At 39.9% G+C, this 25,859-nt stretch overlaps 1 protein-coding gene across 1 annotated transcript; it reads left to right on the top strand.

The window, feature by feature from the left end:
• On the top strand, positions 1–25,650 carry LOC104535673 (bifunctional heparan sulfate N-deacetylase/N-sulfotransferase 4-like). Its single transcript, XM_010188661.1, has 10 exons — positions 1–6; positions 4,805–4,843; positions 10,256–10,438; positions 12,200–12,296; positions 13,835–13,958; positions 15,624–15,798; positions 17,277–17,447; positions 19,601–19,710; positions 25,029–25,131; positions 25,424–25,650. Exons 1-10 carry the CDS (start codon positions 1–3, stop codon positions 25,541–25,543), a joined length of 1,128 nt encoding a protein of 375 aa, XP_010186963.1. The 3' UTR covers positions 25,544–25,650.
• Positions 25,651–25,859: the final 209 nt, after the last annotated feature.

Here is a 25,859-nt window from a genome sequence, read left to right as displayed (position 1 = left end):
ATGGCGGTACTGTCAGGACAGCATTTGTGATATTAAGAGCAGCAAGGGAAAGCTAGCATTATTTCAGTACTGTAACAGAGAAACCTTCACCATTTTCTGTAGGTGCAGCCAGTTACAGTGGGATGTAGTTTGGTATCACAAACCGATGCCAAGGAATGGTCAAATTATTCATTAGCACAAAATAATTGAAGCTGAACTGATTTTTATCTGCAGAGGATTAGGACTAAAGGGGTTGACAGCCTCAACTGGTATTTTGTGGTTGCTTGATAGAAGTTAACAAGGTGTATGCAACATTTACTGTCAAGAAAATGAGTTATTGATAGCTATCTCCTTATACAAACTCCTTTGATTATCTTTGAAAGCTGAAGACCAAAACCACCTGAGACTTCTCAGAGCTGTTTCTTTGATGATACTTTTATTATTCTGTCAGAAATAGTTGATGTACAAATCTGACTCAAGACAATAGTACCTAAACCCTTTTTTATCTGGTTCATTTGTGTAATTTGAAGTTGAGTTTATTCTTGAGTCTGAACTGAACGGATTTGGTTTTTGAGAGGAAGTTTAAAGTCTAATGAAGTCTTTTCTATGTAAAAAAAGCAAATTATTTTACCATGAATTTCACTTAAAAATACAAATATTTCCTTTTAACAAGAGGACTAAATTGCTTTATACTTCTGTAAAGACTTCATGGGCCTTGCAGATGTAATTGGTAGCACTGCATTTGTGCAGAATTCATTAAACTTTGGCCACAATTAGATATACTGCTGATCACTTATATAAGTGTGACAAATGAACAGACATAAAAAAATCCATTTAGTTTTTCTACCCTAATGCAGCTATGCACTGATTGCATAAAATCATCAACAGCAGCAGTTATCTTCTCACAGGCTCTGAAAGTATGTCTTAATAGTAAAAAAATATTTAAAAATCACTTTTTTAATTGCAAGCTTTTGAATATATGATTACTGGAATTGAGCCTCCTAACTAGCTTTCTTTATAGAATCATAGAATTATTTGGGTTGGAAGGGTAAGACCCCATGCATCAAGGATACTGAAGATGTATATCATATGGGAAACATTTGCTGGATTGGAATATAGTCACAGTTTAGCCTTTATTTTAGAAGTGACACGGGTAGATACTAGAAATTAAAACAACAACAACAAAACTAAAACTCAAAACAAATACATTCTTGGAGGGAAAGGAACACAGGGTTTTTCCATCATTAATAAAGAATACATTTAATCATATCAACTGAATAATGAAAAAGTAGAAAGTGTTGCTGGGTAAATGAGAAACGATTTTGCTCTTTCAATAGGGAATGTTAAAACAATGTAGACACACTACAGCATTTGTATAGTTGTCCCAAGGCCATGTAGTGCCATTGATGAACAGAAGCTTCTCCTCCCATTGCTGAGAGCACTTTGAGTGGAATATAGCCTCCGTAATAAATACGGGCATGGGAAATAAAATGTTGTTCAATGTTTTTGTTTCCCATTCAATCAAAGACAAAAATGTCTCTTTCCAAACACTGCTTTTGTTGCTTTTAGAGATACCATGTTTGGAAAATATTTGATTATCCTGTCAAGAGTGCTAAAATATAAAAAGATGTGCAGAGTGGAAATAGAGTAAAAAGTAAAAAAGCGATTTTCAAGCATATAAATGATTTTGCTTCAGTAGCAGAAGGGTCATGAATATGAATAGTGCTGAATTCCAGAAAAACAATTTGTCATTATTAAAATTAGTGCTTTGTCAACACAAAAATATCACTCCTAGTTTCCTTTTTGTGCTGCTGCACAAACAGCTGCATTAAGGGCCCGAGTGTTCTGGGATTCATTATCAGTGAATGGGGCTCTGGCTCATAAGGTACAAGAAGAGTCTGTAATCCATAATAGGAGGCTGTCAGGATGTGAAATATATTAAACACTTGAAATTGAAAGAGGTATTTCTGTGGTCAGCCTAGCATAGAGCTATTTGGTATTAGTAAATGGACACTTGACAGTTTTGCATTTCTCAGCCATGACATCCCATTTACACATTCAGAAATACAACATGCTGCCATCTAGATCCAATTATGAGAGTTTGCTCTTGGAGCAACCGTACATTTTCTGAGGACAATGGAAAAAGACAGAATAACAAAATGCATTTTTCTCTGAAACATTCATGCAAGAGAGGAGCAGAGAAGAGCAGTAAATATGCTACTGCATTTCTACAAGAACAGGATTCTTGCACTGTATTTCCCAACATGTCTTAATTTTGCACAAGGTTGAGCTATCCCTCTGTTTTACTTTGCATGCATTAATTCCTACCTTCTTGCAAATTTTATTTGAGGTGCAGAAGCAAAGGAAAAAGTTGTCAAAGCCAGCGAACAAGAAGTTCCTTTTAGAGGAGCAGGATCGGCACAGAAGACCTATCTTGGGTCCTGGGCTTTGCAGCAGCAGGGTAGATGGACAAGTAGAAGGAAGGGACCTAAGAGGGAACATTGCTTCTATTTAATTATTGAATGGCTGATAGGACGAGGTGGAGCACTATTCTACATAAGTTTTGCAATCTATTTTTTCATTCCAAGTGCTAGATTGATGGACAGGCATGGTTTCAAATATCACCATAAAGGTATCAGCCAATATTTGGTTCCCAAGACTGGATAGACATCCTCGAGTCTGGCCAGGAGCACCAGTGAGACTGGTTGGGTTGCACTTCAGCCGGAAGTTAGAGCACTAACAATCCTTTTTCCAGCAATTTCTGTTCTAGCATGTGGTCATGTGTTATTCTCAAGGAGAAACAAGAAGTTTTGTGCTAATTTTGTAATTGTTTTAATTAACTAGGATAGACAGCAAGGACACCAGTGGCTATGTAGCACAGGCTCCTGAGGAACAGAGAGGAAGCAACCTTATTTAATATCAACTCCTGTACAAATCGACACAACTGCAGGTTTCACTGAGGCTGGAGGGATGCACACAAACAGGGCAGGGCTCACCCTCTGTCTTCCAAAGACACAGCTTTGATGGGAAACATCAAATACTCCAGCACTCAAAGCTGCACGCGTAGCGTAAACTAAATTCTGTAAACAATGCATACACAAAAAAGGATACAGTTTTTAAAGCAATTATGTTCTGGTTTTAGATGTCACTTTACTCTTTGACATTCAGGGTAGGTGCTTCCTGGTGGTCGCACTTACTAAACAATTTAAGCCTCTGAAAACACAGCTAAGTGGCTAATGGTATTTTCATAGCTACCTGGCTAGTGCTGGGCAGTCTGAAAATCCCATTAGAGGTCAACACTTGCTGTAAACTTCCATTTAATGCTAGGTCCACACTGCAGAATCTACAGTGGCTTGCAGTTCTCTGGGATGATCAAAGACAAATATTATTTTCAGTCTTGGAGCAGACTAATATTCTTATGCCCTCCAGGAACAGGTAGCTAACCTTCATCCAAAAATCTGCTGGTATGAAAATGGGACAAAATAACAGGTGAGCTTTGCAGCAGTAGTTTCTCTGCAAGATGCTGAGATTATTCCAGCATAGTAGCTGCAAAGCCACAGACAAGAAGTTTGGAGGCGAGTCTGAACATAAGCCAATGTGGCAGAGCAAGGGTAGCTGAGGCTGCACAGTTCTGAGCATACCTGAGGTCATATCTACAATTGTAAAAACACCTATTGACTCCATCTCCAGGTATGCTACTGTAAACAGACACTCCTGATGTTTTTAGGATGTGGCACTTAGCTACATACGTTGTGCTTAGCAAAAGTAGATTGTTAATGAAAAGGAAAAAGGTAAAACTTCTAAATCTAATCATCATTATACTCTGCGTTTTAAACCAGAAGCCTTCACCCAGCACTTCACAGCTACACAGTAACACAATATTGCTGTGAGTACGCTTATTGGTCAGACTTCATTAGCTTTGTGCAATGCTTCTGCTGGGCTCTCTGACAACGATTTTCACTCTCTTTTTGCCCATTAATAAATTAAACTTAGCAATTGTTAAAATAAAAAAGTTTCTAAATATACATGTTAGTTAATTAGGTATGTTTTAATGTAGCTGTGAGTGGTTTTAGTTAGGACTGTACTGAGTACTTACAGGATGAAATAAGCCTCTATAGTCTACATTAATAGCTGGAAAGGGCTGGGCATATGGAGAAAGTGCACAAACTCTCTGATTACTGAATGCAGTTTCTGTGCCCTTCAAGAGATCTAACATGATTTATATTCCAATAATTTTGAAACAAGCCCTTTGTATTTCCCTACTAGCTAATCTAGGTTTCATTTTATGTATATAAACACAAATGTGCATATACAGACATCACATGTAGAGAATATGCTGTATGTCTATGTCTTTCTGGATATAACTGATTTTAAAAAGCTCTGAAAACAAGAAGCAGAGAGAAAAATGGCTTCCACTCAAAGGGAAGAAAAACGGGTATTCATCTGATCCTGCTTGGAAATACATCAGGAGTCGCCTGTTCCCTGCTGGAGCAGCTGCCCTGGCCCTGCGTTTTGGGAGTCGCTGCTGACTTTTCCACCCAGGAAGAGCTGTTTCCATATTTAGCTGTCTCAGGTCAGACCAGTTCAGGCTTGTTAATAATTCACTGACCAAATATTATGACTTAGAAGCAGAGGAGCTGATAAATATCCAGATACAGAGCATAGCTTCTGTTGGATCTGTCAGGTGGAGGAGTTGTAAAATACTCTTTCCCCCCTCTGCCATCTTAGTCTAATGGAAATAATATGATTTACCAATCAGAAAGACCACCACACAGGTGGTCTGAGAAATTTAGGACCACTGTTCTCCTAACTCCTTTTTTTTTAGAGAGAGAAATTGCAGATCGTTGTGGATATCTCTGAAACGGTAACACAGAGCAGACAACAGAAACCAGAAGAAAAAACCCCATTAAAATAGTAAGATCACAATTTCCACAGCCTGTGTGTCACATCTCTTTGTTCATTCCCGTTTAATACAGATATAAATAATATGCTCCCAGAGGTACTGCATGGGTCACCCTGGGCAGGGTAGACCAGCCCAGCGGCAGGCTCCCTGTAGCCAACCTTGCCCCACACACTGCACAGCAGCTCTAGCCTCTCTGACTGGGCCACTGGGTCTTACACAGACCTGAATAGTTACAGCACTGAACAAAAAGCAGGACTGAAAAATAAATGTTTTACATAAACACATTTACATTAAAAGTATTCAAGGTAGATCATGCCAAGGACTTTGGCCCTTAAAACTCCTACCCATTGCTTATGGTAGAGGCAACATGCATTAACTTCTCTCCCTAAGTGGAGGACAGGTTTAAGAAAGGGATTCCCATGGACTTTAACAAATAGCTGGGGACAGCATTTTTCTTAGATGCAAAAAACATTATACAAAAAGCTCTGCCCCTTCCAACTGAACCTCACGGCAAGTCTCTTCTTCCAAATACAGACAGCCCTCCAACAGACATGGAGGTGGATCAGAGGTTATCTTCCATTAGCCTAATGGTTAATTCTTTATAATCACACCACCTCTCTGTGTTTAAGTTTTGTCACCAGCAAAATTTAAATCTCAGAATTCCCCTTTTTGTGGAAGTCTTTGAAAGCCATAGCTAAAAAGCCACAGATGGTTCTTATCGGCTTACAATAAAGTGGAGGATTAAAAAATAATGAAAAATAATGCTTCTGTAACAAAAGGACACTGCTTACAGAAAAGGGTTAGTGATTTTGAGAAAGACTTTTTACATGGTGTGAGAGGGAGGCAGCAACCGAGATCTGGAATACAGGGTGAACGGCAGAAAGAGAAAAGAAAGCAAAGTTTTCCTACCTATGCCTTCAGCATTCTGTACCCTTCACATCTCTCAAAATACGAGTGATCACAGCAATGGAGACAGAAGGAGAGATGAACTGCCAAAGCTAATAAGATACTGCATCACTACAAACTACATCCTTTGAACACCGCTGTCCTGCAAAGTGTCTGTGTGCTGGCGCATATGAGGGTACACAACTACAAACAAGTAACATACAACAAACTTCATTTCACATATTGTGCTGACTATAGATTGTATATTGTCACAGCAAGGGATTTTACTCAGTACCTTCCTGCGATTGTTTAACATACATTGCTTATGCTAGTTTAACCTTAAGAGTAATGAGCTGCAGACAGAGCCCTTTCCTCAGCCTCAGGAATTTGAAACAATTTATTGCCTTTGTACCACACCATCCTGCCTCCCTCCTAAAAGCATTATCCCTACCTTGATGAAGTGCTGCTTGCACTGTTATCGTCAGTCTGTGTGATATAGCTTTCTTTCTGTCATATACAGTATGGAAACAGGGTTCTTTCTCTTTTATTCACTAGTTTTACTCAGAGAAGTGTAGGAGGGAACAGTACTCAGTTTTCACTGGTTTCCTCACTGCTACCCTCGAGGCTGGTTCTGAAGCCTTTCTGTGTCCACCAAAAAAAGCACATCAAAGCAGTGCAAGTGTTGTGTATTGCAGCGCCAGACACAAGGCACACAGCAGCATTCTGCTAGCTCAGGACACTCCTAGGCTATTGCATTTTCTGTGTTTTGATACAGCAGCACTAAAACACACTTTCGTGTTCATCCATGCTGTAAACATGACAGTTAATACCTATCTCCTATTCTTTCAACTGATTTGAAGATAGATGGCAAATAATTAGATATGGGTTTATCCTATGTATAATGCATTATATTTGAGGTTTTTTAACTTCAGATAAAATCCATGGAGCAAAAGAAGTCAGGAGAGGTATCTAAGGCATGTTGACTCCATAAGGAGTCACCAATTGGAGCTTTTGGACTGAGCAGCAGCCTAATGAAACTCTTAAAGTAAGCTAAGATCCATCTCCTGTAAGTACCCTTTTACATGAAAAAACTTGTCCAAATTCAAGTGTAAAAAAGCAAAAAGAGCAAGTAGATTTACTTGCATAGTTTATTTGCTTCATTAATATTAAATTACTGCAATAATATTAAATGTCATTGACAGACCCTTTAGCACTTCAGAGACATGATGATATTCTCTATCAACATTTCCTATAAACATTTTCCTTTTCATAATTTTAAAACAGTTTGTAGGAAGCACTTTTCACAGTTTTTAGGACCTGAACTCTAAATTAGAAAGGGTGTTTGTGTTGGGGTTTATTTGAGAGGTGGGGGAGAAGGTCAGTAGACTGGAAACCCAAAGAAGATTTATTACCTTGCTTATAAGTTTCGGGGGTTCTACACAGGCACACACCCAAACTTCAGGGCAATTTTAGTGTTCATTCCAGTTACGTAAAATGCTTTCAGTCATAAAATGCATTGGCACTGAAATCCACAGTCAGGCCAACAGAAAAAAAACTTGCAGTTGCCAGTCTGTGCTCAGCAGAGGCTCAGAACAGAATAAAAGTGAAGAATAAATTATCTTCTGAGAAATAAACTGGGCACAGCACAAATGCACACAAATGGGCCATAAGGGACACTTTTTTCTAAGCTACATCCATCTTCACCTTATAGAAGTACTAAAGGCCTAATAAATAATTTAATAAACTAATGGACATGTTTTTAAACATTGTGGGCTGATGCCTAAAGAAATGCCATATTTGAAGAGCAAGATGGTGGAAGTGGAAAGCTTGTGGCTTTTTCTCCTGTGGTTGCTTTAAAAAGCAGAACACTGTGGTACGCTGTGGATGCTCTACTTTTGTCAGCGGCTCTTTGTTCTGCTAGAGCTCAAGCCTAGGACCACAAAACAACAAAATACTAAAGGGTAAACTTCACGTGGTAGCACAGGTTTGTTTTAGAAAGCTCTTCATATTCGGCAGGAATGGATCAGTAATAACAACCTTCCTGAGAGATGCCTGGGCAGTTTGCAGCCATTTTAGGCATGGGGGTCCTAAGTTTTGAGACTCAGCTTTTCCCACCAGTTGAGCTTCTGAGGAACATGGTTGCCACCTAGTTGAGACATGTTTGCAGGGCTTGAACTCAGGGACCAGGGTGTCAGTACAGCCTCCCTCATTTCCCAGCCATTGTCTCCCCCTGGCAGAGAGAGCATATACCTTGACATCTTCAAGATGCCAAATTTACACTTCAGGCCTCAAAGAACTGCAGCCTAAACATTGTCCCCTATGCCTGGGTTGTGCAAGACATCACTCAAACTACACCCAGCTTCCCTCAAGGCACAGGGAAAGGAAAAAAAAAAAGCCCACTGACTTGAGCATACACCAGGGGCACTAGAAACCCAGAGCTTCTGCTGCAACTCTCAAAGGAAGAAGGTGACCAGACTACCTCTTCTCCTACTGCCTGCACACCACTGTATGAGCTCACACCCAGTACCACTAGCTTCCAGTTGTGTTGTCAGTTCCCATTCCTAGTCATCACCTGGCCATAGATATATATCTATCTATAAAGCAAGCAATCAAGCTGTGAATCAGGTGTCCTCACTGCTGATGATTAATCTCTTCAGATTCAGGTATTCAGAGTCCAAAACATGCATTGCTTATACCCCCATCCCTGCCTGTAAACCTGCATCCTAGCTAGGGAATAACACTAGTGGTTTTGCAGACTGGTTATTGCTTATGCCAGTCTTCAGGCACCAAGCCCTCCCAAGCCTTTATGACCCGGTTACCCAACTAAGATAAGGCACAAAAAGGGGAGGAGACAGAGTGCTGAGTCTATGTCCCTTTTCTGAGCCCAAACCCAATGGCAAATGGGTCTGTGGTCTCACAAGGGGCACATGAACTGGCTGTGTAAAGTGAGAATGTAAAACACTGTCAACACATCGGGAATCTGATCTTCCATGTGCTAACACCCGCTGTTCAGGGTGGTTTCTTCTTATCATGAAGGGCCTGGCTCAGGCTGTTTTTCTCTTGGTCTCAGGTGTTCAGTGTGGCATGAAGGGACACTTCCTTAAAGGTCATCCATAAATCCTTTCTATATGGAGATATTTTAAACCTCACATGGAGGAACACTTCATGTGTAAGGACACTGAAGATACTGCCTCTGTGTGGATTCTTCACCTCTCCTGTAAAATTCATAGCCGCGTTAGAAAAGAAAGTGAAAATCCACCACATTCAGGAGTTCAATGTAACCAACATTATACCTCTAATTTTTTACTTCACATCAAGGTCTCCTTGATGCATGATATCTTTATTAAGGAGGGCACTGCCTGACATGTTGTTCTGTTTAATTGCCATGTTCACATTAGTTAATTTGTACTTTTTGCAATCTGCTGCATATTGATTGTCAGCTTCAGAGATGGTGCTGAAAAAGAATAATATATACTGTTTAGTTACCACAATGGTGCTATTTCTTGATAACAGTGTAATTAAATTCCAACGTCATTGCACATCCTATCCAAGGCCAATGTACTGAGTAAAACAATCAAGTAACAACACTCAGTTTGATAGCATCTTCATAAAATTAAATAATGAAAATCTACAGAAGAACCAGGCCTTTGCAGCCATGAAACTGTGTTTGATCACCTCATATAAAGAAAATACTTGGAAATACATTCTTCACATTATTCTGACAAATTCCCTTTAAGCATCTGAAAGAAATTATGAGATCTACAAAGTAGTGGCCATGTAAAGGAGAACCATAGTAAGGCTGATAAAAAGGCAGAAGTCATATTGGCTTTAAGGAGAAATCAACGACAGTGATGTTTAGCTGAGATATTACTAGTCAAAAAGACTTGAATTTTTTATATTTCAGAACTTACTTACCTACTTACAGCCATGCCATTTTAAACAAACTAGCCAACCCTGCATTCAGAGAAGACAGCATGTTAGTCAGATTTTCAAGTTAATTTTAAAAATAGCAGCTCTGAAACTAAACGTTGCCTACACGCCTGAGGAGCAGAGAGATGGCTCTCTTGGAGATGCCGTGGTGATGGGAACTCCTAACCAAGGCAGATGCTTGCCCAGGGATGAGGAATAGTGAAGAAAACAGGAGGCATGCAAGTAACAATTTTTATGTTGTTTGTAAAAAGTAATTAAAACAGAAGAATTAAAAAATCTCCAAAAACATCTCTTGAATACCAGTCCATGGGGAGTCCATGAATGAATACATTCCTTCAGATAAGAAGGGGGATTTTAAGGAAATGGTGTATACATGACAAGTTTGAGATTTGACCCTCACAGAGAGGCTAGGAAGTGTGACTAGTTTAACATTTTCATCTTCTTTCGTTTTTAGGTGGGCGAGAGAGAGTTTGGCAAAGGTCCTGGGAGGCCCTGAGCCTGCCCTTCCAGCCAGATTCTGCCATCTCCTGTGACTGAAAGGTTTCTCTTTTCTCCCAGATCAGCATCTTCATGACCCATTTGTCCAATTACGGGAATGACCGCCTGGGATTGTACACCTTTGCAAACCTGGCCAACTTTGTTAAGAGCTCGACTAACCTGAACCTGCAGACACTACCCCCAGTTCAGCTGGCTCATAAGTACTTTGAGCTCTTTCCAGAGCAGATGGACCCTCTTTGGCAGGTATTGTCACATTCTCTTCCTCCTCCCCTTACAGTAAACTTGTCGAAATAAGAATCTTTTCCTGTAAAAATAAAAAAATACAAAGCACACTTTACATTCAGATATTATATTTCTTCTTGCATGCCTTCTTAGATTACTTAATTTTTCTTAAGAGACTACTGCTTTTGGCTAGAAATCAATTACCTTCCACCCACACAAAATCAGGCATGTTAAAAGCACCTAACTGCCATTTATATGAGAGAAAGCTTCCCTCCCCATCCCTCCTGTCTGCAGTTTTGTTGATGCATCATGTTGCATTAACTAGCCATGCTGCATTAACTAATTGGGTTGCACTCTCAGGAAGACACATGCAGACAGCTGGTAGTAAGAGCTATCTGACAGCAAACAACGCAGATTCATTGTGCCCATTAATGGGGAATCACTAATGTTGGATCATGGCAACTACAGGAAGGATTTCCCATCATCTGCACCCCCTTCAGTGAAACAGCAAGGAAATGGGAGGGCAGGAGTGGTCAGAGCAGCAAGCTCAGGTAGCAGAATGGGCAGCTATTTTAAGAATGGAAAAGGGTTTCTGCACAGATGGATTATTTTCTGTCTCTGTTTCAAATGCACAATAGTGTTGCTTGTAATCTCAGCACTGTAATTTCCTAATCATTGTTACACATATCTGGCTCTTCTCTTATTCAGAATGTGATGTGCCACACTGTGCTTTTAGCTATGCAGGCATAAATCCAGAGTGACACCATGGAGATCAGTGCGGTTATTTCAGGCTTACGCTCGTAAAAAGAAGCAGAAAATTTCCGTTTTTTATGGCCCGGGTGCAAAAGAAGTATAAATCTATAATATTTCGATTGAATTTAGCAGAGCTGCAGTGATTCGCAACAGTTAACGATTTTCTCCATTACATTTTTTTAACGTTATTCACTAGCAAACTGTATCTTCTATTACCAGCCTATACTATGCAAAAGCAGTGTCTATATGATAATTGGTTTAAAGAACAGTCAGTCCTAACCTTTTTTGTGGGGTCTTTTGTGCACACATTTTTAATTTGCATTCATAGGTAGTAGAAAGATAAGCAAATTAATAATATCCTACATTCTCTTTTGTCCTTTCTTTTGGCTTCTTATGTAAATTAAAATTGGCACTAAGTCCTATGCATCTGAACCCATTTTGTCACCTGAGAAAGTAATGCCTTGAAGCTATTCAAACAGAGGTTTCCATTTTAACCTCAAATGAAAACTTGATTAAATCAATGTTTTAATCTTTTTTTATCCTTTTTATTTTCTTTTTTTTTCCTAATGACTGAACTTAAACCTCAGTCATGCAAAACCATTATAAACACATTGAATTTTAGTTAAAGGGAACACATATGTACGTACCTATGTGCCTGTGGACTCTGAGTTTATGAAAGGAGCCTGACTATCAGAGAGAAGAAAATGCAGTCTCACTGAGTGTGGATTTTGACACCAAACCAATCCTTCCAGGAGTTGCACAGCTGTGTAGTGTTACTGGCTTCACTGTAAGGATAGTTCCTGAAGGATACCCAGCAGTTTGGTCCCTGTGTACCTGAATGCTCAGTCTAAATGCTTCCTTGGATCCATACCAGAGTACTCATTATCAAGAGAAATGTGGTATTTTATAACTTGCTGTAAGGCTCTGACGTTAGCGCATAACATTTAGATCCTGCAAAGATTCATGTGCATGGAAAACATTTAGGATACCCCTGGCATGATGTACACAGCCACCTTTTTTCTTCTTCAGAATCCATGTGATGATAAAAGACACAGAGATATTTGGTCCAGAGACAAAACTTGTGACCATCTACCCAAATTTCTTGTGATAGGACCCCAGAAAACAGGTAAGAAGTAATGAATTTGTAACCTAAACTAGGCTCCCAGTTTTGTATCTGTGTGCATGTGTCCTGTAAGCCAACTACAGAGATGGTGCATTCTTGAACTCTATGAGGTTCAGATAGGAACACCTTCAATGCCTGCAGAAAGGGGCAACTGTACAGTAAATTTGCATTCTCTTTCCACTACCAGCCACCACTAACACATGTCTTCCAACAGAGTAGCACCAAAACTTTACAGCGGTCTCTATTCTTATATATATTATTACTCCTTCCTGATGCAGCCACTTCCTGGCGATTAACAGCCTCTGCACACACCTGTGTCATGTGCTGATTGCTTTATCAGATGCTGGGGGATGGCTGTAGACAAGAGTAACAAACCGAGTTGAACCACTTTGCTGATGATCTCCATTTGAGGGTTTTTACACTTTCAAAGGCAGTTGATACAGGCCTTTGAGAGAGGAAGATGAAAAGAGTTGTACAGCAGCCAGGTCACTGTATTGTTGTGTGACAGCTGTATACATCTAATTTCGCTATGGAATTTAGCTCAGTGGTAATAAGAATAAGCAACAGAAATCCAAATAAATATTCACCATAAAAAAACAAGCTGTGCCCTATGTTAATTTTGCTATTAAGTTATTTGACAAATTGTTTCAACATCATCTGAGACTCTAATAGACAATAAATGTATTTACCACCTGGCAGGGCTCTGAGGGTCTCAGGGCATTTTTTAAACTAAGCCACATGTTCTCGCTCCCAAGATAGCTATTACTGTTGTGGACATATTACAGAAAGTGAATGCTGAGGCAGGGAAATAAATGACTAATCCAAGATTATATAGAAATTCTATGATAGTGACAAAGAGGCAGCACAACTTGATTCAGAGTCCGATGATTGTTTACATAGCATAAAATCATTGAAGAGCAATTTGAAAGGCACATTCTCCAATATTTTCCTTACCATCATATATCATTTCCAGTTGTTTCTGTCAAACAAATAACAAAAAAGTATTGTTGCCAGGATTTTAAAGCATACTTATTACAAGCAGGTTTGTTGGCATTGAAATAGACAACATCACTTGAAAGACTTTTTATTCCTCAATAGAAGACTCCCAGGAAAAATAGAGGACAAAAATGTGGTTTTGGGAGCAATAAAAGCATAATCCCATGATTAGTGCTTTTGAAAAGTTTCATGCAACATAAATAGTTGAAAAACAAACATATTCAGGTCAAATTCCATGACTGGTTAAATAAACAGTCAAACACTGTCATCAACAGCAGTCTCATGCTTGCATCAAAGAGTAGAATTTAGAGTTTAGAAATGGGAAAAGTTTAATGAGCACAGAAGTCTGCACATGTTCCCTGCTCCTTCTGAAAGCTCCTTGTGCTTACACATGCGTTTCATCAATAGGCAACTTTCTTGTAAAAGGTAATCTTTATAATTTTCCTGTACATCCCAGTTTGTGTTGATCTAAAGTACTTTCTTAAATGAATAAACTTAAAGGGTTTTTTTCTGTTTCCTAATGGCATCTCTTTTTGTTGTCATAGGAACAACAGCACTTTATTTATTTCTTCTGATGCATCCTTCCATTATCAGTAATCTCCCCAGTCCAAAAACTTTTGAAGAAGTTCAGTTCTTCAATGGAAACAACTATCACAAGGGAATTGACTGGTAAGAAGTGTTCATTATTAATACATGGTAAATCACAATGGAACAATTACAGAATCATGTATGACATCTACATAATTACTAGATGAATTTGTTATGCTTGGCATTATCAGACATAAAGAGAAACTAATTTGTAATGATGGGACACTTAATCAAGTACATAATTTTGTTTAGATATTGCAGTAATAAAAATTTCTTCAATTTTTCACAAATTAATACAATAGCCAGCTCAGTTGTGATGTCTGTCTTCATGCTGAATAGCATCTGTCTTTTCATAACTGTATCTATACTGAATTATACTCTTTTTCTTCAAAAGTGGCTTTTCATGAAGTACGTTTTTGTCTCTTCATGAGAAAAATAATCCACTGTAAAGAATTTCAGCTAGTATTCCTATCACAATTTCAAATATTGTTTTAATATTTTTACTTCAGAAAAGCATTTTTGAAAGGCTTTCATTTCCACAGGGAGCAGCAGTTCTCATCCTTGTATGAAAACTAAAGTATAAGACAAACATGAAACTATACAGAAACAGATTAATCTTGGTTTTCATTGCCCGTATGAGGCATGGAGAGCGTGTGGAGCAAACAAGGCTGACCAATAAAAGTAGGTTGTCACCACAACTATGAGATCAGCTTCTCAGTTCAAGGTGTCATGAAAAATAAAGGGAAATGAATACTTGGCATTTGTTTTTAATACTGCGTAAAGAAAGAGATCACGTATAGTTATCATAGAGTATATGGTGTAATACACAGGAGAAGAAGCAGGAAGAGCAGAGATGAGAAGGGCTTGCCCGCAGTGTGGCAGGGGCTGAGGTACCAGGGAGTCCCGTGTACCACTCCTTCTTCCCTAAAAAACCCCATGAGAGAGCAAGTTCCCACCACAGCCTCTCCCTCTTTAAAGGCAGTGGTCATGGGGATGTCTCCTCTGCAGTCCTTTGCACAAAATGTAGAGGAAGAGACCGGCCTCTCGGAGACCTCCTCTGCCACGCTTCATTGACACTGACCTGCACTTTAGAACTCAGTAGCGTTGTGTGCACAAGGTGAGGCCGTGCATACTTATTTTCCAGAAAAAGGAAAAAAAATCAGCCTCATCAAAACTGGAAGTTCCCAGAGTGCTTAACAAAACTAAAGAGACTGAAAAACACCTCCAAAACAATTTCACCTTTTGCCTCATTTGAATTCTTTACCTTTTAAACTGAAGCTTCTGTTTTACTTCTTTTTACTTCCAATAAATTTTAAATGGAAAAGAGCATTCATGTATAAGAAAAGCTATGTCAGTTCCAAACTGAAATATTTCAACAATGCTAAAATTAAATAGTTGGTTAAATTAAATAGTTATATTTCCCCCTTTTTTTCTGAAACTAAAACTGAACTCACTCCAAACTGATGAAAGGTATCCCTTTGACATGGAACATATTAGCAAAAATCCCATCCATCAAAGGAAAAACCCAAGTACCTGACTTCACAGAGGCTTTAGCTATTACCTTGCATCATGTCAGAGCCAAGATATGTTTCTCCTATTCCAGTTCTGGAGTGAGCTGAGAAATTCAATTTTACTTCTTAAGAATTATGTCTGAAAATCCATCTTTTCACCTGCTGTGACATAGGAAGCACAGGGACATGACCTTTTGGGATACTGCTAATTCTAACTAGTTTCTTCACCTCCCAGGTACATGGATTTCTTCCCCACTCCTTCCAACATCACCACTGACCTCCTCTTTGAGAAAAGTGCCAACTACTTCCATTCTGAGGAAGCCCCTAAGCGAGCTGCTTCCCTCATCCCCAAGGCCAAGATCATCACCATCCTCATTGACCCATCTGATCGGGCATACTCCTGGTACCAGGTACAGATCTTGCCTTCGAGAAACAGAGAGTGAAATCAATTGCAGAGGATGATGGCCAACATCAGCAGCAATCTGTGTCCTTGAGCAAGAATGGGGATTTATTGCAAAGCATTTGTACTGTGTAGAAGGGAAAGGATGCTGAATGCCAGCTTTTGCAGTTGGCACCTGTGACATCAGTGTCATAAATGATGAAACTTCTCAGCACAGAGCTGCCACCAGCTGTAAACAAACAGTTTAATCTCAATTACAGCTGACACTGCATAGAGGAAAAGCAGCGCTCCTCGCCCAGGGAGATCCACAGGGAGAAATGTGCGTGGCCTAGCTAGAAAATCAGAGCTCAATGCTGAGAATCTGGTACCTCATCTTGTCCTCCAGCTTGTTAACTGAGCAATATGCAGTGGTGTACAAATGTATCCAGTGATTTCTAAATTTTCCAAGGAGTTAAAAGGTGCTGTGTCTGGGAAGTATTATTTCTTCTCTCCTTGGAAACAAAAGGAAACTCTAGGATGCTCTTTATTGCCTTTTACTGAGCCCACACCTATCCATAACAAAATCTACACTAGGTTTTTAAAGGCATGTTTAAAAATGCATGCAAAATATGGCATAGTCACTCAAATAAAGGAAACACTAAAAACGGTGTTAAAACAGAATATTGCAAAAAGCATTTCTGATACTGTTCTTATGAATTCTGCAAAGAATAAGATGTGGCCTCAGGATGCAGTTTGTATCCTTTTTAGTACCTCATTTGCACCTTTACAAATGTCAATTTGATATGCAAAGCAGTAAAAAAATGCGCCTATTTTGACAGATTTTTGGCTTCTCAGCTCTCCTCCTGCCTGTCCCAGGAGGGTCCTTTTCTGAATGGTGGCCCCATCCTGCTTCCTGGGCCCTCCTGCTCTTATCTGGCAGAAGTGGCACTCGTGGGGAGCCAAGAGACTGCTGCAGGCTGCAGCTGGGCTGGCAGTGCCAGGTCAGCCCTCCCGATGGCTCTTGATGGCTCCCACTCAAGTGACAGCCCTGCCCAGGGCAGGCAGCTCATTCAGCATCTCAGGAAATCACGATTGCCTCTACTTTTCAAACTAACTCCCTCGATTATCCAAAGAGTTGATGTGGTGCCAGGAGAAAGTTACCTCTTCACAGCAGAGACAATAATACGTATTAAAACTAGAAGTGATCTTCTAGCCTGATACATGTAATATGCCCATGCATCTCCAGCACACGGCTCTGGCATGAAGGACACAGAAGTGTAGAGCAGGGTAAGGCGCAGCCCTTCAGCTCTCAGAAGGTTGCAAGCTCTTAACTAAGCACTTCAAAAGGAGAGTTATAGGGCATATTTGAAAGGATGCCTTTAGTATGCATGTTTTTGCTCTTCATGGGAGTTAGAAGTACCAGAGCAATTTGCTTGTTCCCTTTTTTCTCTTTGATTATTGCTTAATCTTCAGCGTCCTTGTGACATGTGTCTAAATATCTTCCATTAGCATCAGCGATCCCATGAGGACCCCGCTGCCCTGAAATTCAATTTTTATGAAGTCATTACATCAGACCACTGGGCACCCCCAGAGATAAAGACTCTCCAGAAGAGATGCCTGACACCAGGATGGTATGCTGTCCATATCGAAAGATGGTTAACTCACTACCCTGCTTCACAGGTAATTTCTAACCTGTTGTCTCACCAAGCTCATCACCTCTCAGAAAGTCTCAAAATTAGTATGGCCTCATCATTAGGGGTGATAGGAAATGCAGTTTTGGCAAAATCAGGATATTTGGCAGAAGTGTGTTGATTTTATTGTCTTCTGATGGAAAAAATGTAACAGGAAAATACCATGAAGTGTGGCCACATGGGCTTGATGGGGGACATTGGGGCTTCCTTCCAGGATCAGTCAAGTTTGTCAAGGCTTCTGGGTCCCAAGAAGCAAGCAGCTGCAGCCTGAGACACTGTGGGAAGGTTTGACAAGTTCATTATAAAATGCCAAAGCTTTTTCTAAAAAGAAATTTCATTCCGCTTCCCACTCACTCCCTTTCATAGAAAATTTCACGTTTGTTTGATCCTGATATGGAATTAGCCTTTCTCAATGTTAAAGCAGAAATTCTTTCTTTTGCCTGGTCTTCCTTCAGACCTTTTATTGAACTGTCTTTTATAATCTTTTCCATGAAAAATTTATGTAAACATATAGACATCGGGAATATTCCCATTTCTAAAAATAATTGTTTTCGGATATAAACCTAAAGCATATATTTTAGTACTACGAAATATATGCATGAGCACTTGTTACCCATGGATATGGTCCATAGCTCAGTTCATCTGTCTCCCTATTGAAAGAAAAAGTTGTAAAAGTATATTTATTGAGCAAACATAATAAACAAGTCTCTCCCAAGATTGCTCTATGTGGAACTGGATTGTGCTGAAAGGAGGTAGAACTCAGTTTTGTGTACTTAGTCAGGGACCTGGAAAAACAAAAAGAAATGTAAGCTCTGTCTTTTTGCAATCTTTAGTTTTCTTTTTATACAATCTCAGCTGTACTACAAAGATGAGAAGCAGGTCAATCCCATTTCCAGCAAAAAGAAGAAAAACTCAGTCATTTACTTTCTTTTTTCATCTCTGGCCTTTCTACTCTTTCATAAATGGGAAGGGAGTACTATCTAAATCAGCTGAGCTTGCAGCGAGGGCGCTCCCCAGGTAGTATTGCCCTAGGAGCAACAGCACATCTCCTCATTGACCACCACTTCCCAACTTACTCCTCTGAAGGAGAAGGGGCTGTCCTGGCAAATCCAGAGCAAATAAAGGGTGCTGAACATCCCATGCCCTCTTACCTGTGCTCTTAGTTTGCCCTCACCCTGGGCTGCTGCCCTCTGTCACGAAGATTGCTTTCCTTCTCCTGCTGTAGTGAAAAGCAAATGCAGCCCTCTTATTAAACATGCAGGGGCACATTGACATATTTCTTGTAAAACTGGTAACCACTCATGTTTCATAGTTATAGTGATTAATTTTACAAGATACACAACAAAATGCACTCATTCTTAATAAGGTGCACAGAGAGAGTGCACTCACAGTGCTTACTAATGGGCACTCAGTAATGTGCATTCACTCGGCCTGTGCACTCAAAAACTTAATAATTCATAATAAGCCTTCACAATAAATATAAAACATGCCCATCCAGAATACTTATTAGTAATACTGCTTTGTACTCCAGTAAACTTTTGATACATTGTCTTAACATTTGCTTGTCAAGGTCAATGTACCTTTACACCACATCAATCTTTAATTAAAAACAAAACAAAACAAAAAAAACCCCTTTGCTAGCAATTTTGCGAATTTTACATGGTCAATAGACTCGTAGTAAGTCTTAAATAAATTGCCACCATTTCACTTTGAACATATAATTGTATAGTTTCTGAACATTTAATTCTAAGATATACATAAACTTTTTGTTGTTTTTCTTATTGCATGCCGGATTTTCTATGGACACATTGTAAACCTCTGCAATATTTTTACATTCCATCCTTACCTCTTTTTCTCAGAATTCTCTGAGTTTCTGGGTTTCTCTTGTGAGATTTAACTCTTGCATTTGAGCAACATGCACACACCAAGCTACAGGGTGCCCACCTACACAAATTAAAGATAATAAAGTACAAAAGTAAACTTAAAAACGAGTTCATCCATATGATTGTTATTAACACTATACAAAGTCACAAGCAAATTTAAATTCATGTTGTCACAAGTAAGGTCACAATAAGAAAAGAATGTCATTCTTTTGTTAACATGAGTCCTGTTTCTAAATGGATAGCACATTTACCTCTACAGTTACTTATCATCGATGGGCAGCAGCTAAGAAGTGATCCAGCTACTGTGATGGACGAAGTGCAGAAGTTTCTTGGAGTCTCTCCTCATTACAATTACTCTGAAGCTCTAACGTGAGTCTGTTCCTTTATTATCTGCCCTATGGGATCACAGTGTATATCCCCTCGTACCAAAATTAGCTGATCGTTAATTACAAGCAAAAACCCAAAGAAACAAAAAACACAATACAACAATGATAATTTTGCAAAGCTTGAGGGTTTTTTAAAGCTATGTTTAATACCCATCCATTTTCCCTTAACTTCTATACATATAAGACATTACAGAATTTAATTGCATGATTGCATACATTTCCATGTGAAAATTTACTTTGAACAACATACAGAACAAACAACTGCTGACTATTTTGTATTAGATGCAAAGGCCTAGATTCATGTTAAAATGTCTCCTAGGTTTGAATGTTCGGTCAGAAATGTCCAAGACTTGTTTTCTTGGGATATCTAGTTTTGCCTTCACAGCTGTTCTGTTTAAAATGTAGGTTCAGCTGATGTAAGCTCTGCATATAAGAGCTCAGTATGTGTTTGCAAATCACACTGCTCAACTGTACAACAGTCTCCAGAAGCTAAAGGTCATCTAGAATCAGGCATGAAAATTTTGGCTCAAATATTTTTACCATATTCATATAGAAGTCTAATGAAAGAGTATGAGTTAGAAGCATCTAGTATGATAGGATTTATCTGTTCACATGGGGTTTTTTGTTTGTTTGCTTTTAATGTGGACCAAATATATCATTTTCTAATTCCATTTTCATAAATGGTTGAGCCAATTTTGCTGACTTTTTACCTGGTAGTAGACAGGGACATAGCACAGAAGAATTTAGTCTGTACACTTAAAATTTGTTAAAATTATAGTAGATCCCTAACTTGGCAGTGCTTGGGCTCAAGCACAGCACCTGGAGCACGGGGAAAAGCTCAAAGACCTCAGACTGAGCAGCCTGACTGTTCATGGCCTGGAGTGTCACTGCCAAAATTGTAGGTGCTTTGCAGGAGCTCAAATCAAGGTCCCCTGAACTTAGTAAAAGCCCTTTGATTGACTTCCTCTGGCCTTTCATTCCGATCTAGCAGAGGCAGCTGTGATCAGCCCGGATCACATTTCTCATCCTCACCACCTGGAGGATAAGGCTTTTCCCTGAAAAGGGATTAATGGCCTGTGTGGCACTCTTGCTTTGACATTTTTCAATTCCCTGCAGGAAGGTAGAATCTCTGCAGGGGTGGGAATGAGCTGAATTTCTCTCTCCCCTGTTAGTCTGGCAGAAAACTGTAAGCAGCTTTTGCACTGAGCCTCTCCATACGAGAAGCATCAGCTCATTACTGCCAGAAGCACTGTACTGGGAGCACCCTGGGACGCCCGTGGGCTGAGCAGCCTGGCAGTCCGCTGGAGGTATTCCCAAGTTGCTGTGCAAGCACAGAGCCCTGGCTGCTGCCCATGACTGTATGGGAGGTGGGAAATAGAAAAGTCTGTACCTCACCTTCCCCGCAGGCTGCTCACAGGGAGACTAGGGAAAATGAGAACCTGGGCTTTCCATCTACCACACACTGCCTCCTCTCTGCTCATGATTACTTTTTAATGTTTCCTCCACTGGGGGAGTTATAGTTATTTATATAACAGGTATAAAGTGGTAGATGAGTGTTTGTTGTTCTTTCAGCCTTAAGAACGCTGCTCTGCAAAAATCTTTTTCTAAAGGATAAAATTTGGATTTCAGAATATAATTTTTTAAGTCATTGGTTTCTGAAGTGGGTGAAATAGAGGAGGAATCTGAATACACAGCTGAACTACTGATGTTTGAACAACTGCTGCTGCACATCTGCAGTGCCTTCTGCTAGGTTTTTAAAAATACACACCCACATACATATATCTTCCTCTCTGTAACTAAATTAAAGTTGGTGGAGTCACACACCAGGAAATAATTTGGCCTCTCATATTTTTTTGGACAGGAAAAAGGGATTGTAAACAGATCTATAAAATTATGCAATCACTGTTTAGAAGCATCAAGAATGCAAATGCGCTGTGGAAGCACACACCCTGTACAGATTTAGGTTGGAAGAGAAAAATGCATTAAACAATGTACTGGCTTTACACTAGGACTGTCAAAGTAAAAAAGATTGCATAGGATCATTCCTAGTCATTATTGCCTAATAACTGTATACCACACATTTTTAAAGTTGTCGTAAAGCAGCCTAAGGACCCAGTCCTGCAAACACTGGTGAGCAACAGGTTCATCACCCTGAGTAATTACATGGACGTCTTGTAGGAGAGTAAAATCAACCCAGGCAGAAGGAAGATACTAAGCAGAGAGCTGACCCCTTCCCAAGCCAAGGAAAGAGATCAGAGGGGAGACAGAGGCAGGGCTCAGGCACCTGGAGAGAAGCGCATATCACACTGGGTTGGTAAGAGCTACAGCTGAGATAGGCCACTAGAATGTCACTTTGACACATGTTGCTAAAGAGGACCTAGACATTTTATTAGGGTAGTGAAAACCAAGGAGGAAAACCAACTAATGTTGCAGAGCCTTTACACACAATGCCATCAACAGAAATAGAATGGGATGCCCATAGTGCTAGGAGAGGGGAAATTAGTCAGTGGTGTCCACGAAGTTCCTACTTCTCAGCATTGAAGGATGTTTCTCACCTCTCATCCACCCACTTGCTGTCACAGGGAGTAACCAAGGGCTTAAAGTCTCTAAGTGTCTACACTTAATGAATAGAAGCCTAGGACACATGGACCTAAAGTTACAAAAGACCTTTCCTTTTAATCATAGGATGGCCCTGGCAAAGCTCAACTGACTGCTGGGAAGATGTATTTCATGCCCAGCATCCTCAGATGACTCACATCTGGGGTAGCGGGGGCTGGTGGTCCCCTTCTTTCTCTCTTGTTCTCAGTAGGCAACAAAGAAGGGAGGGAGGATAGATCTTAGTTTTAGCAACAAGCAGCCAAAATGCCGCTTCCTCTGGCTGGGCTCATCACATCATGCTCTGCCCACAGAGGCAGCTCCACGTCCAGCCTCTCAGGGGAGATTTCCCTCACTGTAACTTATGTGAACAGCACGAGGGAAAGGAAAAGACAGGATTAGGGGATCATGCTGAAGTAAATTTATTCTCTTGGGGTGCTGCTACATTTCATTAGAGAATAATAGAAATATCCTCATTGCTTAGCCCTTCCCATGGAGATCCCCGGGGCAGCCTGCAGTCAAAGGAAAATCAGCTTGCTGGAGATTGATAAGTGTCGGAGCCAAAGGAGCAACAAAACTCAGCTCTAGGGATAGCTAAATGCAAGGAAAAACTCTGAGCTATTTGCACGAAGGAGTAAAGCTTTAAAATGAGACTAATCTGGGTTTGGGTGCAGATAGGCCCTTGCAGGTGTCCTCTCCACTTCTTGCATCAGGTGCTGACTTCCCGAGAGGTGGGTGGGCGTATGAGTCCAGATCGAACCCTGCATTTCCCACAGGATTACTCTGCAACCCCAACAAAGTCTCCTCCTTGCCTAATGGTTCAGCTCATGTCCATGCTTTGCGGCAGTGATCTACCCCTGCTTGGCAGGCGCAAGATGAAATCTGCCCCTTCCAAGCAAGGGAGGCCAAGGATGTTCCTTGCAATGAACAGAGGGCAGAAAAGATAACCAGGCCTGGAGGAAAGGTTTCTGCTGACTGCTTTAAAAACATCACTTGTAACTTTAGTCTTAAGGCTATCACTATTTAAATAAACACTTCCATTCCACCCAATTATGTTTTCAGGAGTTCTGAGAGTTTCCTAATACCTGAACACAATAGATTGAATTCAGCCTGAGCTGCCTTACCCTCTTTTCCCCTACCCAAATTTGCACATTCTCTTAATAATATTCAATATGCTCAATATGGTCCTTCTGAGGCAGAAATATTGTTTGGGGCATAGTTTTGCAGTTTTACTTTTACCCACACTATATTACTTCTTCTCTTGGGAAATTAGTGCAAGCCAGCTAAAGTACTTCACCATGCAATGAGCAGATGGAAAAGGCCAAAGTAGAAAAGAATCTATCATTGATATATACATTTAATCAATGATTTATTATTTTTTAATTGATACAGTTAATGAGACAATTTAGGAAACAAGGGTCAGGCCTGCAATAAGAGGCTGGGCAAGAAAAACAATGTGAAGAAGGCTCACCCTTCTCCAGAAATTAGTTCATTTATGTACAGCAGCAAATGGCAGGTGCATCCATGTCATATGGATAGACCTGAGGCAAAAAGGTAGTCTGTAACTAACTCTATGTTCCAGCCAATTATACTTCATCCTTTTCAAACATCTGCTGAATAGCAGAAATGCAAACCTTTTCAATGTTTTATGCACGCTGCAAGTCCCATAGCAGTAAATTCCAAACTTAGCACTGCATGTTGTTCATTCCTTAGTGAGTACGTGTTTTAATGGCTTAATCTAAAATTCTTATATCTTTGAATTTTAGACAGCAAAATCAAATTGTGTATTTCAGATAAGACTGGTAAGATTGTGTTTATGCTATAAGCTGTCTTGGAATGAAAATTATATTTAGATATAATGATATGAAACAACCAGCTTCTCAGGTGCAGTTAAATTATCAATAGCCAACAAGCAATTCTTTCAGAAGACATAAACACTGCTTATTTCACTCAAAAATCAACATAAAACATTTCAATATTATATTTCTCATAGTTTTATAGTACATACTTTTCCGTATAAACAGACCTACAAATTAAGTCTGTGCCTGTTGAAGCCAGCAAATAGATCTGCTTGCCCATTTTAATCCCTCTCACCTTGACAATACTGACCTACAATAGTATCAGCTCAAACCAGTCATATGGAGAGCTATCCTTGAGCACAGCTGACAATGTTCTTGGGAGTATAGTGCATATAGTTTCAGGAAAAGAGCCAATAAGTATTTTTTTTCCAACAAAACATTCATTGTTCAAGTGCTAATTGATCAAAACATTAGCAAACTGCAGAGATACATGGAGCAGTTTGACATGAATAAAATCTCTGGTCAAAGCAATACAATAAAATATGAGTCACATTCTGGAGTGAAGCCATGTAAGATTCCTGAGACTGCTTAGGAACTTGGCTGTCATCCTGTAGAACAACACTTAAAACTTGTACCCTATATGCTGAACTAGTAGAATAAACATCAACTAGTGTAGGTAAAGTGCAAAGTGAAAAACTTCTTGCCTTGAGCCACTCCCAAGTAAATTTGTGGAAAATATAAATTTCCAGAGCTTGCTCAAGAGAGGAAAGCTGTTTCCCATTCTGCCCTCAGTATTTCGGTCATCTAGAGAGAGATGTGCAGCAAACATTTTTGGCTAACATTGACATTTTTGTATCTGGGAAATTCTTCTGCAGTTAGATCTTAAAAAAAATATAATCCTTTATAGGTTTGACCCTCAGAAAGGCTTTTGGTGCCAATTATTGGAAGGAGGAAAAACAAAGTGCCTGGGAAAAAGTAAAGGTCGAAAATACCCACCAATGGACCAAGAGGTAAGGGATTTCCAGAGGTTTAAGTCAATGTTTTTAATATGGAAACTGTGTTCTACTTCTAAAATAAACACACTTATTTCTTCATTTTTGTGTTTTCACTGGCTTGGTATTCTTAAAAGTCAGAAACTTTTAATGAGCTTTGAATGACAGGAGATTAACTGCCTCCTCTCAAGACCTCCTCTCTCGGAGCAGTGCACAGCTCCCAGGCAGTATCCACGCTGAGGCATGAACGCATGCTGAAATCTGCCGTCCGGTGCGTTTCCTTGTTTGACTCTGTTTTTTTCATCCTCAGTCTCGAGCATTTCTGTCAAGCTACTACAGAGACCACAACGTGGAGTTGTCCAAGCTGCTGCACAGGCTGGGGCAGCCACTGCCCTCCTGGCTGCGACAGGAGCTGCAGAAAGTCAGGTAGCACGCAAGGGCAGGGGACCTGATGAGGACAATTTCCTTTACCGTCAAACCCCTTGCTTCTCCAACTCACTTGTGATCATCAGTAAAGGACCTTATGAATAATGCTCTATTAAAAAAAAACAACAAACAAAACAAAAACAAAAAACCCACAAAAGAATTAAGAAAACAACCCCGACAACTGTTTATATGCACGCGCTGACAGTTATTATCATCGACCCCTTTTGTCAGCTTCCAGGAAATAATACGGAGCTACATGGCATTACTTTTCATCCAGACTGGGATTCGTGCATAGTCTAGTTCTTCTGTTCACCAGAAAC

The sequence above is a fragment of the Mesitornis unicolor genome, unplaced genomic scaffold, assembly GCF_000695765.1.
Source record: "Mesitornis unicolor isolate BGI_N332 unplaced genomic scaffold, ASM69576v1 scaffold6487, whole genome shotgun sequence".
In the NCBI taxonomy this organism is placed as follows: Eukaryota; Metazoa; Chordata; class Aves; order Mesitornithiformes; family Mesitornithidae; genus Mesitornis; species Mesitornis unicolor.
The sequence above is the reverse complement of the archived record's forward strand: the minus strand, read 5'-3'. Positions and strand labels throughout refer to the sequence as shown.